Here is a 15745-nt window from a genome sequence, read left to right as displayed (position 1 = left end):
TGATATTTTCTCAATTGTCACGTTGCAGCCCATATTGCTTATTCGTTTTATTATTCACTTCATAGAAATATGTTATTTAATTACCAAGGCAGATATCTTATTTCTCTATTTAGACTACCCTTTTTATTATTATAATCTATATAATGAGCGGTACATTATGAATAATACCCATATTTCATAGCATGGGTGTTTTCGACATAAGTTTCCTGTTAAGTTTCCTATTATCTTCTGAAATTCACATGTTTTTTCATGGCCTGTTCCAAAAGCCCTCTTGAGAAATATAGGTCATTCAGTTTAAATTCTAATGTTATTAATAATTATACAATAACAGGTGGGGATTTCTACTTTGATGCATGTTGTGCCAGTTGTTACGAATACGTGGACTGCCAATGGAACTTGCCTTTGCTTAGCATGGACAAATGGCTTTGAAGTGGTAATCCAGTTTCCTTCAGCCCCTAATCCACCATGGTCAGCAAATTTTACTGCAACCTACTCTGGTGGCACTCTCATTCGTAAGTATTTCAGGCTACAGAACTTTCAATATAGTTTTAGTGCCAGGGTCTAGAATAAATATTTTCTAGAACAGAATGAAAGTGGTACAGTATAAGGATAGCACTGTTGGGTATGTCTTAAATGTTAACTTTACAAGTCTTAGTGAGCCTGTAACCTTCTGTTACACAGGTCCTTCATTTTAACTGGTACACATTTTATTTCAAACATTTTTTTCATGCAAAGCATTATTTAATATAAAATAAATTTAAAAGTAGTTTCAGCAATTTTACTTTAATGGACATATATAAAACAAGGACTCCTTAAGGCAGACCAACCAATATCAAATTCTCTCATAGTTAGTCTTGGCTAGAGTAGTGTCTTTGATTTGGTAGTGATAAGAGTTAAGCAAGAGGGCTCTTTCCTATGGGTTTTCCATTCACCCTTCTCACATAGATACAGCAACAGTACATAAGTTGGCCATGTTCAACTGCTAGGTGTCAGGTCTGTGAAGGAAAGCACCCACACAGATGGGAAAATTGGTGGGTTTGAGGACTCACAGTAGCCATCAAAAATAGATTTTTCTTGTGTCTAATTCTGTTTTTTTATGGTTTAGCCATTGTTCGTCCTCAAAAGAGCATGTAAAAGAAAGTACACATGATGAATTGGCATAGCTACCTGTTTAACGAATTCCAACAACCCTGTTGAAAAACTTACCTAAATATGTCAGGGTGGGATGCAGGATAACAATTCCCCCTGACAAGTAGTAATAGGATAGCAAAAGTAGGACCATCTGGGATGCTAGCTATGGTTCCTAGATATCTGAAGTGATTTTACCAGGCATAATGTTTTTTATTGGATCAGAATAGAGGATTTCCTCAGCAGATCCTCATTTTTGGTCAGGAATGATGGCCCAGGGAACAACAGCAAAAGATGGCTAGTGGTTTGGGTGATGAAGCATTTTACTTCTAAGAGAGCTGAGTTCACTGATCCTAGCTCCTGACACAAAGGTAATCAAGAAATGCACCTTCTGGAGGAGCATGCAGGTTGTGGTTTTTTGGGACCATTTCATTGAGGAAATGACCAGAGCTCTATAACCATTATCCAGGGACAAGAACACAAAAGCCTTATAGGAGCAGGGCTTTGCAGTGTAAAACCCCACAGGTTGGAGATGAAGACTCTAGTATTGGGTCTATGCCAAACCCTGGAGTATGGCTGTGACAGAGCAACCTTATGCATTATCACTGTGTTAGTGGCAAGGTGCATGTCTTCAAACAGGTAGAGCACCAAAATTTTAAAACTGTTTGAATCATTTTTTCATACTTCCCAGTAATTGCAAGGTTCTAAAATTCTGTCTGCACAAATTAATTGTCATAGAAGTGAAATGGTAGAAGACTGTTGTCATCCAAAGTGGGTATTGGTTCTCTAGGATTGTATAGGTACCTTAATTTCCACTAAAATTGAGAAAGATCCAGAGGGAGGTTGACCATCTTCTTTGACTTTTACTAAATCCTTACTAAAAGAGGGATGAAGCATGATTCTGTGTTGGGGAAAACAGTTCTGTCCTGATATTCCACATTCCATCTCAATCGTTTTTCTCTCGTTCATGAGGTTCTTTCCATCTGGCAAAAGGAAGCTCATCAAGGCAGCACACCAATGAAGTACTATTGCAATAATAACAAAGCCTTTTTAGGCTATGGTATTCTGTTAAGAGATAGCCTATCAAATCTCATTTAAAATACTGCATGTAGAAACTTGTATTGGGTGATACTATATATTCAATTATTACAACTATGTCTGTATTTTTACAATTATTTTTTTCAAATTTTGCTTATACTCTTTAAATTGCCATATTTTAAATCATTATTTTAAATCATTATTGATTATAATTATTGCACAGTTTTGAGTTACAGGAGTATTCTGATATTTGTAGGCCTGCATATTGTATAATGAAAGCTAGCATACCAAATGTAAATTGTGAAAGCTAGCCTTACAAAATTAAATTGAAATATGTACTATGGGGGAGTTATGGAGTTCCATTTGACAATGTCTGAGAGAGAGAGAGAGAGAGAGAGAGAGAGAGAGAGAGAGAGAGAGAGAGAGAGAGGGCGCAATTGCTGGATGGGTGGTTAACAATTGAATTGGCTGTTGGTGAGTTCTGAGTTGTGTGCTAGTGCTGTTAGTTAGTTTTTGTTTTTGAAGGCAGTTTTCAGTCAGAATTGGTAATGATCAGTAGTGTCGGCAGCAGTCTATTGAAGGCATTGAAAGTCAGTTAAGTTTGTGTTTTATTGATTTGTTGTTGAGTTGTTGTTAAGTTGATATTATTTGCTTTGGAGTTGTTGTGCCCGTGCTGTTGGATTTGTTGTGCTTGTGAATTCCTGTTGGGTTATATGTTAGTTGATGTAGTTGAGGGTTGTTGTTGGGGAGATATTGTGGTTTCTTGGTGTGATTGTGAGTTGTTGAGGGTTGATGTTGGTGAGCTGTTGTGATTTCTTGGTGTTGTTAGTTTGTGTGTGTGTTGGCTTGTTGTGTCATTTTTTTGTGTTGTTAATGATTGTTTGTGCAGTGGTCTTTTAATGTGGTTGTGTTTGTTGTTGTTGAGTTGTGGTTGTGTTCCTTGTTTGTTTGCTGTGGTGTTGAGTTATGGTTGTGTTCCTTGTTTGTTGTTGAGTTGTGGGGTCGGGGTCTTGGTTGTTGCCTTTGTTGTTGTTGGTATCTCCGCGACCTCGACCAGCAGACAGCACAGCATAGCCCGGAGTATCTGGAGTTGGGTGGGTATGTGTGTTCGTGTTTTTTGGTTCTGTGTGTAGGTGTAGATCAATTGTCCTGCGTGTATTCTGTAGTGTAAAGAGGAAAGTGTGACTGAGGGTGAGTTTGGTAGCTGGATTGATTAAGTTTATGTGGGGGGGATTTTACCTGCTTGTTTTTTAAGCTTGTGATCCCACCACAGTGCCACTTATATAAGCAATGTTGGTGTTACTGTAGTTATTTGATTACCTGCCTATTATTCAGTTAGTGTGGAGTGTCTACTGGCAATTGAAGTTTGCTTTACAAATTGACTTTCAAGTACCGCCCAAGAGTGATATTATACCTACTTCATTTTGTTATTAGTTTTATCTTGCAAAGATTACAGGAATTTGGCTCTTATGTTTACACAGTAACTAATATATAGTTGAAATTGTAATTTTGAGAACAATAACCATGCCAGGAAGGTTGTTGCTACATCCTGCTATTGTTGATTCACTTGAGGTAGATTCTTGTGCCTACGAGACGTTTGTTTGGAGGCCTCTGATTGGCTGGTACCGGGAGGTAGGCCGCTCGCTCAGTCTCATTATTTTCCTCTGCGGCTTAGAAAACTAGCAATATGTTTATACTATTTCTTCAATCATCTCATGCCTTGCTCAAGATAGGAAAGTTTTGGTCATACCAAAGGATTCAGTATTAATTGTATAACTATGTCATCTTTTCCTGAAACCAGTAAAATAAAACACAAAGGAATTATAACGAGTAAAAGTGAAGAGGAAACATTTCATTCTTTACACCTGTTTTTATTTATCATTGGATTTTTAATAATTCATGTCATCAAGATAAAATAAAACGTGTTTTCATGCAATACAATCACCCTGAATACGCTGGTGTCTTCAGATTTTAGATGCATGTAATATGTGAAGAGAAAATGAAGAATATGTCTTATGTTGCATCCATACTTGACTCAGCCTGAAAAGAAGTCAATCTTCCTTAATTTTTTGTTGTTTATTACTTCACTGAGATTATTATTTCATTCCACTCAAATAAGTCTTTGATATCTCTTTCGTTTGAAAATATTTTCTTATAATAGAATTAAAAGTAATACTCTGAAACAACCTGATTAAAGCTTAGGCTGAGTTGAAGAGTGCAAAGTCTGTTCACAGAGTTCAACCTCTTTGCTGGACTGAATTCCCCGCTTCCCGCCTAGATCTCGGCTAACATTACCAGATGCATCCATCTGATCATTATTATTTTCCTTATCAGATATGTCCAGGAATACTGTATGATATTGGATTGAAAATGTTCGGTAGTTATAATGGGAATTCTGTGTATTTAATTACAGAAAATGTAATAATATAACATGGTAAATATTGTCGAAACTGCAACCTCTTATATCGCTAATTGGCAACTCAATTCTCTCGCTGAGACGACAATGCAACAACGCCTTGCAGATCTCATTCTCTCGGCAATACTGTCAAACTTGAATCATTTACGAATGCAACATAATAAGACATATTCTTCATTTTCTCTTCCCATGCTACATGCATCCAAAATCTGAAAGCGCCAGCATATTCAGGGTGATTTTATTGTATGAAAATACAAGTTTTATTTCATCTTGATCGCGTTAATGATGCAAAATCCAATGATAATTAAAAACAGGTATAAAGAATCAAATACTTCTCTCTTCACTTTTACTCATTGTAATTCCTTTGTGTTTTATCTTATTGATTTCAGAAAAAGATGTCTTATTTGTACAATTAATACCGAATCCCATGGTATGACCAAAAATTTTCTATCTTGAGCAAAGGGTGAGATTATTGAAGAAATATAAAAATATTTCTATTTTTCTAAGCCACAGACGAAAATAACGAGACACTGAGCGAGCGACCTACCTCCCATTACCAGCCAATCAGAAGCCACCAAACAAATGTCTCGTAGGCACAAGAATCCTCCTTAAATGAATCGACTATAAGAGGTTGTTAAGTTACTATCTGGTAGAATAATGCATACTAAAAGTAGATCTGACTGAAAACATTTTCCATCTTTTATGATATGAAAAGACATCATTATTAAAGTTGACTAGGGGGATTGTTGTATTATAAAACTGAAGATGTTTCTAAATTGTTAATGAAAAGGGACTTCATTTAATCTAAGTCATGAAATTAAGCACATTGAGGGACTGCAAGTCAAGGCTGTCACTTCCTCACAGGGAAGTAATGTTAGCTGTAACAGGTTCCTTTACACAATGGACTGAAATTATCTATGTAAAATGAAAAAAACAATGGTCTAATGATTGTAAATAACAGAATTTTCAATAGTGCTAATTGTGATTTAAGAAGATATGTCAGAGCTCTTTAGGAATGCATGATGTAACTCAGTAGCTTCATCCAGAATCACCACCTTGAGGGATGACCAGCTAGCAGATTTGAAAGTTATGCCTGAATGCTGAAGAATTAAGGACCTCACCTGATAGCCCCTGAAGGGAGCTAGGGCCATCAGTAGACATTGTTTAAGGTTCTTTGCAGCATCTCTTCGGCCCCTAGCTGCAACCTCTTTCATTCCTTTTTCTGTACCTCCATTCATATTTTCTTTCTAACATCTGATTTTCCACCCTCTAACAAATATCTCACAGTACAACTGCGAGGTTTTTCTCCTGTTACGCCTTTCAGACCTTCTGACTGTCGATTCCCTTTTCAGAGCTGAATGACCTTGTAGGTATTAGAGCTTGACCTTTGGCCTAAATTCTATAGTCTAATCCAATCCTCAGCTGATAGCTGTAACAACTCGTTGATGAGGCACTATGAATACATTGGTTATTTAGGAGCACACTGGATGAATGTGTTCTCCATGGCAAGCTTAAGAGTAATGATCAATATGGCCAACTTTATGCACTATTGCCACATCTGTGTGAGAAGGTTCAATGGAAGACCAAGAAAAATGTCTTCCTGCTTTGATTCCTTTTATATTCTATCACAGTGTCAACAGGCACGGTTCTAGCTAAGGTCAGCTATGAGAGAATTTTTAAATATTGGTTGGTCTGTCTTTTAGAGCCCTGGTAGGGCCACCCATTGCTGAATAACCACTGGTTCCATGCAACTTAAAAATACCATACAAACAAACAAAACAAAACCTGGCAGGACTATATGGGTAACTCCGTAAAGGCAACACTCGCTAAACTATCAAAAAAGGTATTTTAGATATATGATTAAAGTTACGACATTTTGTATTAACTGTAGTAAGTATGATCTTGAGTTTCAATCTTATCATTGTTATCAAATGTGTCAAATATAGGTTTGTTATTCATTAAGCAGGAAAAGAAACTAAACTTATAGGCTGAAGAGATGATACAGTCATGTCACAAATTTAGTTACGTATATGTATTTAGTTCACAAATAAATTGGGCTTTAAGATTTATTATTTTGTTATGATATTTTATGTGCTATCATTTAATGTCTGCAATCATTCCACAATATTGTATGATGTATAATTAATCAACTTAAGTACTTGGGATGAATTTTGTTAGGCTGCTGATTCCTGGTAAATGTTTACATTAAAGTTCATTTTTAACAGCTCTTCAGCGTCTAGATTTTGGAACTAAAAGTGGTGGGGGTGCTGCAGTTCCATTAAGACTAGCTTTCAATGTTACCATCATGACTGTTGGAAATCATACTGTGACCTTTACCTTAGTTAATGAGGTATCTAACACAACATTTACTACACAGGTAAGAGGGAGCACATGATCACATTTGTATGTTTCTTTTCTTCTAAATGTGGTAACAGTTCTGATTGTTTATGGACTGGAACGCATACACCTTCAGATTTTATACCTGTAAATTACACAGAATTGTTACTGTGTCATTTATCCTTGCACTTCTAAATAGATTTACAATGAATGTTGTACTGAGCAGTGACCAGCATCTTAGAACTTGACTAATTTTCTTACCATAAGATCCTCCCAATTTCCTTTATATTTTGATCATAAAAATAGTATTTCTTACCATAAGATCTTCCCAATTTCCTTTATATTTTGATTATAAAAATAGTATTAGAAGTTGTCCCTATACCAGATGAGTTTGGGGGAAAACAATGAGTAATGTAGTGCACAGAGGCAAGAAGGGTGAGTGCTTGAGCACTAAGCATTTTAGTCCAAAACATTTGGAAATAAAAGTCACTGATAAACTACATACCATTTATCTTAGACACCTCAGATTAGCTCAGTGAAGAACTATTACATTTGAAATTTAGTTTTTGTAGAGTTTTTCTCAGGTGAACTCAGTCCTAACTTCAACATATTTTGTAAACTTTCTTGAAGTGCATTACACAAGTCAGGATATGGTGATGGTAAAGGTGGGTTTATCTCTTGGCAAATTACAGAACTCCCATAGCGGGGCCCAGATTTGGTAATGGGAGAGTTGATTTGATCATTTTCAGCACTTAATAGTTACTATCTACTAAATTATCCCATTGTGGCAGGATCACAATCTAAGCAAGCAAGCAAGACCTTCCCCCATTTATGTTTTCCCCCAGCCACACTTTCCCCTTTACGTTACTTTAATGACTAAAAGGACACTTGGTTCAGCAAAGCAAAAAACAAAATCTCAACACTTACTCACCAGGAAACTTGACAAAATCAGGGCGAAAGCTGTGCTTTCAACACGGTATGGCCATCGAAAACAAACTCCACTGCCACTAGCAAACCGCCAAACACCAATCCAATTGTTACCAACAAACCGCTGAACACCAGCACAAAAAATATACCAAACAAGCACCAAGACTTCACACCAATTCACAAACATCAGACACAACAAATGGCTCACCAACTCGACAACCACAGATGGACACGAGCACGACATAACTCGATTACTCAAAACTTATGTTTTTTCATGCATGTATGACGGACACTACGTTTCCGTCCGCTTGCTGCCTTATATACAACAGCTTTATTCCTGTTGTTTGAGGTTAAGCTGGCCTTGCTCCTAGAGCAGCCTGTAGGGCTTTATTCCGTTGTTGTGTTTGATTAAGCTGACCTTGTGTCAGCACGGGATCTTGCTCACCGAGCAGCCTATAACATTGGCTTTATTCCTATTGTTGTTTGAGATTAACCCCTTCGCCACCGGCCCGTTGCATTGCCGATAATGCTTGCATACCGCATGAGACCCCCTGTCGACTGCAAGTATATCGGTCATCACTTGCTCCCAGTAAATTTTATGTTATTCATATTTTTCCTTTATATTCTTATGTGAAAATAATGTGCATATATCAATGAATATTTTTTACCACATGGGCAAAAAAAAATATATATATATATATATATATATATATATATATATATATATATATATATATATATATATATATATATATATATATATATATATATATATATATAATAAGGATATCGGGAAAAAGAGGAATATTTAGTGGAAAAGGTAATTGCAGAAATAGAAACACTTATAAAGTAGTAGAAATAGTAGTAAATTAGTAGAAATAAAGTAGCTGAAAAAGTAGTAAAGTATTAGTAAAACAGTAGTAGTAGTAATAGCAGTACTAGTTTTCTTACGGAAACAGTTAGTACTAGGGTTCATAAGGAAACAGCGTATACATCAATGAATGTTTATGGCAATTGGTAATGACAACAACAACAATAATAATAATATAATAATAATAGAATAATAATAATAATAATAATAATAATAATAATAATAATAATAATAATAATAATAATAATAATAATAATAATAATAATAAAATCAACAGTAATACCACTGCTACTACTGCTAGCAGTAGTAAAAAAATAATTATAATAATACAAATTACATGTAAGTGTAAAAAAAAAAAAGTAGTTTTCATAAAACAGTATGTATGTAACACCGAAAATATGTCCTCTGCTGTGCTTGTGCTGGAGGGGTTGATTATTACTGCCTCGAAGACCCAGCCCTTGGGGCCTCGAAATCTCGTTTTTTATGTGCATGAGAGTGCCAAGCTATAAAATGTTCCTTTGAGCATAGTCCAGGCTCCCCAGGGCACCCAGGGCAGTGGTAAATGGTATCCTTCCTCTTCTTGAAGTCCCTGGTGCAGATGCGACATTTCTTCTGTTTCTTGGGTTGAAATCGAACCCAGGAATGTATGACGCTCATGTTAGGCATCTTCGTGGATTTCTGTGACTTCTTTTCCTCTTCTGCTTCGAGGATGGCCCTGCCACCAGGACTATGGTGAAATACCAAACCCTTATTTACTTCGAGGATAAATGCCATGAAGTCCTTCTTATAGCATTTTTGGTTCTTGTAGGCCAAGTAGGAGTTCAGCAGTATCCGAAAGATAAAATTTATACCAAGTTTTTTGAACCAGGTAAGGGATTTCTTTCCAAAGGCATATCAACGCTCCCTATCAGACTATTATATTTTTCAATATGGAGTGGCTTGTTATAAAAAACAGTTTTATCTCCGAAGAATGTTTTGCACTTCTCAACCATGCCAGCTGTATACAGTGTTGTCAATACATTGACCTCCTTTTTGTCCATATACTTGACAACAAGAGTGCTGCCCTTCCTTGCAAAAGTTGACTGATGTTTGGAGAGTTTTTCATTCATAAGTTTCTTAGGGGGTCCTCTGCCAGCTCGTACAACTCCAGTAAGTGATGTGTCCCTGGTGAGTAAGTAATTAATTACCAAGGTGATAACTGGTATACCAATTATCCGTAACTACATGACGTCCCCTGTCAAGCAAATTCCTCATTAGATGAACTACGATGATCTCTGATGTGGATAGGTTAGCAGCAACTGGGTCAGGTACAGAAAAACTCGTATCCTTCCCATAATACACCTCGAAATTCCACAAATAGCCATTCCAATTTGGATCTGAAGGGCATAGTTTAAAAACCTTTATTCCAAATCTGGATCTTTTTGTTCTGATAAATTGTTTGAATCCCAGTCTCCCTTTCCAGAGGGAGGTTGGATGAGTCTGGCATAAGCAAAGGTAGGGCCGCTTGGCCAGACTGGGAATGCCCTGCCGCCAAGGTATCCCGGATGCCCATCATAGCATTCTCCTGGGCCGCAACCCTCTCCGTCAGGGATTGGATTGATTGGCCCGTAGCCTCGACTGTATTGGAGAGTTGGGAGAACATCTCCTGAAACTTGGTCTGGACCAAGTTCCCGACGACGTTGCCCACCTGTTCCAGGATAGTAGAGGAGAAAGCCTCAGGGTCAAAGGAAGACTGGGCTTTCTCCTTACGAGGTCTATGTTTGGAAGACTTGGAAGAAGGGATAGCCTTCGCCTTGTCAGCCCCGGGATGGTGAGCCGGCGGCTTAGTGACAAGGGAAGAGCTTGACTTCTTTGGCAGGGTCTTGGTTTTGGGTTTGAAGTCTGTAGAAGACTTCACTTTGGGGATCACTGACGAAGTCTTTGGTCTAACTGACCTATGCTTCTCCATGAAACCCCGGAAAGAAGTGGAAGTAGAAGGAAGAGAGGATAAGGAAGGGCTCAAGGAAAGCCCCTGAACCCCTACAGGACCTGCCTCACTAACACCCTTACCGTTGCCCATGACGTCAACAGTCATGGGCTCTAAGTCCAGGTCGAGAGCCGCAACTTCGCCCATGACCTCCTTGGCGATGGCACTGTCGTCCGGGAGTGCGACCATGGCTTGGATATTGGCAATGAGGGGAGCAGCTACCTCCAGATCCACCACCGAGCCCTTATTTGCTCCTGGGAAGATGAGATCCGCCATGTCCTGGGCCAGGATGAAGGGGCGTCGAACGAGGAAGGCCTATAGGCCAACCAAAAGCTGCACAGCATAGCAACACATAAAATATCAATAAATTAACAATAAGATAGCTAGCTAGCCTAACACGGGGGGGAAATAATGAAATATATATAAGAATGAGAGAAAGATGTTGTCCTAGAGTGGGTAGGCTAATCGCAAATCCGAAGATTTGGGTGTGTTAGCCGCGTCACTCATAGCGGCTAGTCAGTATGCCGTACCGAAAGAATTGGGGGGCAGGCGACTAGGGGGCAGCAGGACAAAAATACGAAGGGACAAGGTCCTAACGTAAAGGCATGAGGGCCAAAAACTCCTAACGACAGAGAATCGAGATCTAATCAGGCTAGGCTAAGATCCGAAACATGCGGTCGGAGTAAAAACCCCCGTGAAAGGACTAGTATGTAAAAAACAAAGCTAACTGCATTAAAAGGAACAAAGGAGAGAGAAGTGTGAAAATACGTACTCTCTTTACATAAATACTTTGAAAAGAGTGATGTGGGGGATATGTTTTTTATACCTATTATCTTTATTACAGATGGGTCCGATTCCATGGTTGATTAGAAACGGGATTCTCTAACCTGACTAATACTAGACAAACAATAAGACACTTGTGGGTTTGGGAGTGTAACCTTAGTCAAGGGGGTAGAATGGTATCTTACTGGTTTCTTTATGGGTAGATTTGGGTGTTTATGCCATTATGACTTGTTAATCATTTTGTTCTTTGGGAAATAAATAGTATTTTTTATATTTACGCAGTCTTAATAAGCCTCGTGACATCTTACAGACAGGGCACCGTTGGCAACAGGTAAGAGTTCCCAGTTTGTGTAGTTTAGGGAATAAGGAGGGTAATACATACATATATATATATATATATATATATATATATATATTATATATATATATATATATATATATATATATATATATGAATAATACTGCTGAACATAGTAGGGTCCAAATGGTATGGGGGACCAAATGGAGCACGTGAAACCGCCATGCGGTCGACGAGCAGAGAGAAGGCGGCGCGAGAACAATGGAGCTCCTGCTACTGCACTTCTAAGACTCAAAAACACGTCAAAAACGTAGAAGATCCTCGTAAAAGGGGATCTAAAACCTTAATAGCAGTACTTAACTTGCATGCAGAAGCTTGTTGAGCCATCTTGGAAATAAAGGATAAAATTCCTAGCGTGAACACAGCACAGAACAAAAATGCGTGTGGTGTTGACAATGCTATCGAAAGGAATGACGACAAAGACGCTCACCGTAGTAGTAGCGGTTAGCGGGGCCTTAGATCGGCTCCTCTGTAGGTGAGGAATTTTGGCGGAGGAGGAGACTAAATGGCAAGGGACCTCTGGTAGTGGTATCCACTCGCTCTTTTACTATACCGACACCTTTAATTAAAAGGTGAGCGAGCCAGGATATTCTGGCACTATCGTTTCTCTTTTTTCTCTGGTATATATAGCAATATTTATGCCTTAGAAATAAGTATCAAAGGAACCATTTCACGGAGCGACACAGGCTGAGCCCAGAAATACACCTATAGTTTGGCATAGAGGAAACGGATTTACGCGATATATTCATTGATGAAAAGGGCGTGAATCGCTCTACAATTTAGTATCTGGAAGAGAAGGAACATACATCTCGTCAACCACCCATTCATCATTCACACCCTCTCTTTCTCTCACGCTCTCTGTCTCTCTCAAAGCGAAAAAAACAGGCACAAACCTTCCCCATACTATCTTAACAATAATAATAAACTTAAAAATGCAATATAATAAATACGCAAAACATTTAAGACCCTTCCAATCGCTTCCAACGAATGCAAACAACCCAAACGAAACAGACGCAACAACCAGCCACTCTCTCTCACACACAAGCAACCCTTGAGAATGTTGTCAAATGCAACCAGTTCATCAATTCCCCCATACCATGTGATATATTAAGCTCCATTGATGTTCCTTTATAACTTTAAAGGTGTGCATAAAGGGCGAAGGAGTAATTTTGGACATGCCAATTTATATGCCTTTTGATATTTTCCTTTTTTATCAGTGTGTGCTTGTACCACAAAGAAAAGCAAAAGTATCAAGCTTCATACAGCAAAGACTTAATAAATGTACAATTAACTTTAAGATCTTATCACAAGATGCTTAGTATTAAGATTTCCGAAGGACTGCAGCAGTGTATGTAGGTAACTGGTATAAATGTCAAAATTTCTTATAGCACATAATTCTTTAATAAATATTGAGATATGTTTCATAAAAAACTAGTGCACTTGGCATCCGGGAAAACAGTATCAAAGCTAGTGGTAGCAGTTGTCTTGGAGTGTTCTAGTTTATACACTCCTTGCTGGGTTAAGACCAGTTTTATTTGGAACTACAAAAGGACTTGAAACCATATGAAGTACCTCAGCGGCATGATCGGTATGGTCTTGACCTGCCACCTCGGTGGCCGCGATTTCGATTCTCGGGTATTCCCCTGAGGTGTTAGAGATGTGTATTTCTGGTGATAGAAGTTCACTCTCGTCGTGATTCGGAAGTCACGTAAAGCCGTTGGTCCCGTTACTGAATAACTACTGGTTCCATGCAACGTAAAAACACTACACAAACAAGCAAACAAACAAATTGAAATTATTTGCTTAGCTTTCTCATGCTCTCTAGTATTAAAAACAATAGGTAAGAGACTTTCTCATATTGTGGTAATGTTGAAAGTAATAGTTGAATCAAGTCTGTTGTTTCTTGTTTGTTATTTTCTATTTGCCATATAATTTTTCATAATGGGGCAAATAGAAAATTAACTGTCCAAAGTTATTTTGCTTATTCTTAAGAATGATTTGAGTAGGTTATACCTCTACTCATCTATTTGTAAGAGCATGCAGATGGGCTAGTAGTTGTGAGGGAGTATTTATTATTAGTCCGTACATTATCAGTAAAATGTACCTTGGTGGGCGACTTCCAAGAGGGTAATGGTACAGAGGTTCCTCCACGAGTTGGGATGGCACTATCATCTATTTTTTGTCGTTATGATTAAGGGAGAAAGCAAGAGCAAGACTTATATTCCTCTTTGGTAACATGTTTCAGGGGTGATAGAGGGAAGGTGGAGGGTTTTGTCTATCCTGCTCATTGTCAGTTGTTTTTCCCCTGAAATTTTAAAATATTCTGCCTTCTATAGGTGGTAAGAAAGGTATGTGCTTGGTTGGTTATCATACAGATATTTGAAGAGGGGGGCATGTGAACCTGTATACAACATTCTGTCTTTCCAAATCTTTATGAGATGTTCGGATATTATTAAAATGAATTGATCATTGATGGTTTTTATAACTGACAATAAGGCCAATCATGATATCAGAGGTAATGATGGTTTCCTTAATTGTCTTTTTAAGGACTTTTTTTCTTCATTATTTCTTGTAGTAATTGGTTCTTGGTACTACTTTCTTTGAGTCAGTTTGACTTGCTTTTCAAGTTCTCCAAATATGTAACTATTGTTCACAATAACCTGGGTTGCTCTGTGAATTTTGCCATGTTTCCCTCCACATATAATGGTGTTAGAAGATTCTCCTTACATGGGTCCATACACTCCTCTTTTCCAGACACTGGCTCTGAGCATTTAACGGAAGTTGAGGTTGGTTAATTTAATGTAGACCGTTGTTGAGTATCTTTTATTTGAAATAAAAGTTTTTTGGGGGAAATGTGATAAGAAAATGCCAATCAAGCAGAAAATCAAGATATATAACAGAGATAAGACCAGTGTTAATGTATGGAGCAGAAACATGGGCTCTAAGAAGAAAAGAGGAGGTAAAGCGAGAAGAACAAAGATGAGAATGCTGAGGTGCATTATGGGAATATTGCTGCTTGAGAGATTGGAAAATGAAATAAAAAGGGCAAGCTTAGTAAAGATTACGAGGAGATAAGAAAGTGACAATTGAGATGGTATGGGCATGTATTGAGGATGTATGACGATGAGGGAGTGAAGAGTGATTGGGAAGAACCTGTTAGAGGAAGAAGATCGAGAGGAAGACAGAATTAGATGGCAATATAAAGTGAAGGAAGATATGGAGAGAAGAGGTTTGGTGGACGATGATGCCTTTGATAGAAGGCAGTGGAGAAGGTGCATCAGGCAACCGACCCCTTAACGTAGGGATAACGATAGGAAAGAAGATTATGGAGTATCCTTCACTGGGCCTGGGTCAGTTTTACTTTAAGGGAAGGGAGAGTCCTGTAAGTGCTCCTCTCACAGGTGAAGTGGATGATGGAGGATCTCTCAGTTATCTTTAGATTCCACCTTGCCGAAGATGCCATCAGTTTACTGGTGGCAATTTTGCTAACTGGTTAAAGACACTCCTTTACACTGCCCATATAGAATTTGCCAATAAGACTTCTAATGGAGGCTTCATCACAGTACCATCCCTCTGAGTTTAGAGGTTCCGCTGACAACTGGAATGCAACTCTCTCTCTCTCTCTCTCTCTCTCTCTCTCTCTCTCTCTCTCTCTCTCTCTCTCTCTCTCTCTCTCTCTCTCTAAGCCATAAGAAATAAGGATGACAGCACTCCTCCTCCTTGGGCAGAACAGTTTTCACTGAGACCATCTCAGAAGTCATTCACCAAGGTATGGTTTACCACAACAAAGTGTTGACCGGTGATAAATGTGCCTATACTACTATCCAATCTCCATGTTGTAATAAAAAACAGTTTATCCTTCCCTTGTAAATCATTGTAAGCTAAAGATATGTAGATATATAAGATATTTCAAGTGTTCGT

The 15745-nt window shown here is 38.2% G+C and overlaps 1 protein-coding gene across 3 annotated transcripts in view; it reads left to right on the top strand.

The window, feature by feature from the left end:
• LOC135219572 (polycystin-1-like protein 2) overlaps window positions 1–15745 on the top strand; it is a 444330-nt gene that overhangs the window by 221411 nt on the left and 207174 nt on the right. For all 3 annotated transcript variants that reach the window (XM_064256448.1, XM_064256449.1, XM_064256450.1), the window contains 2 exons: window positions 332–512; window positions 6808–6959. In XM_064256448.1, coding sequence (XP_064112518.1) covers window positions 332–512; window positions 6808–6959 — 333 coding nt within the window. The remainder of the gene's footprint in view (window positions 1–331; window positions 513–6807; window positions 6960–15745) is intronic.

This window comes from Macrobrachium nipponense, chromosome 1 (genome assembly GCF_015104395.2).
Source record: "Macrobrachium nipponense isolate FS-2020 chromosome 1, ASM1510439v2, whole genome shotgun sequence".
Classification (NCBI taxonomy): domain Eukaryota; kingdom Metazoa; phylum Arthropoda; class Malacostraca; order Decapoda; family Palaemonidae; genus Macrobrachium; species Macrobrachium nipponense.
This window is presented reverse-complemented; position numbering and strand designations above follow the sequence as displayed.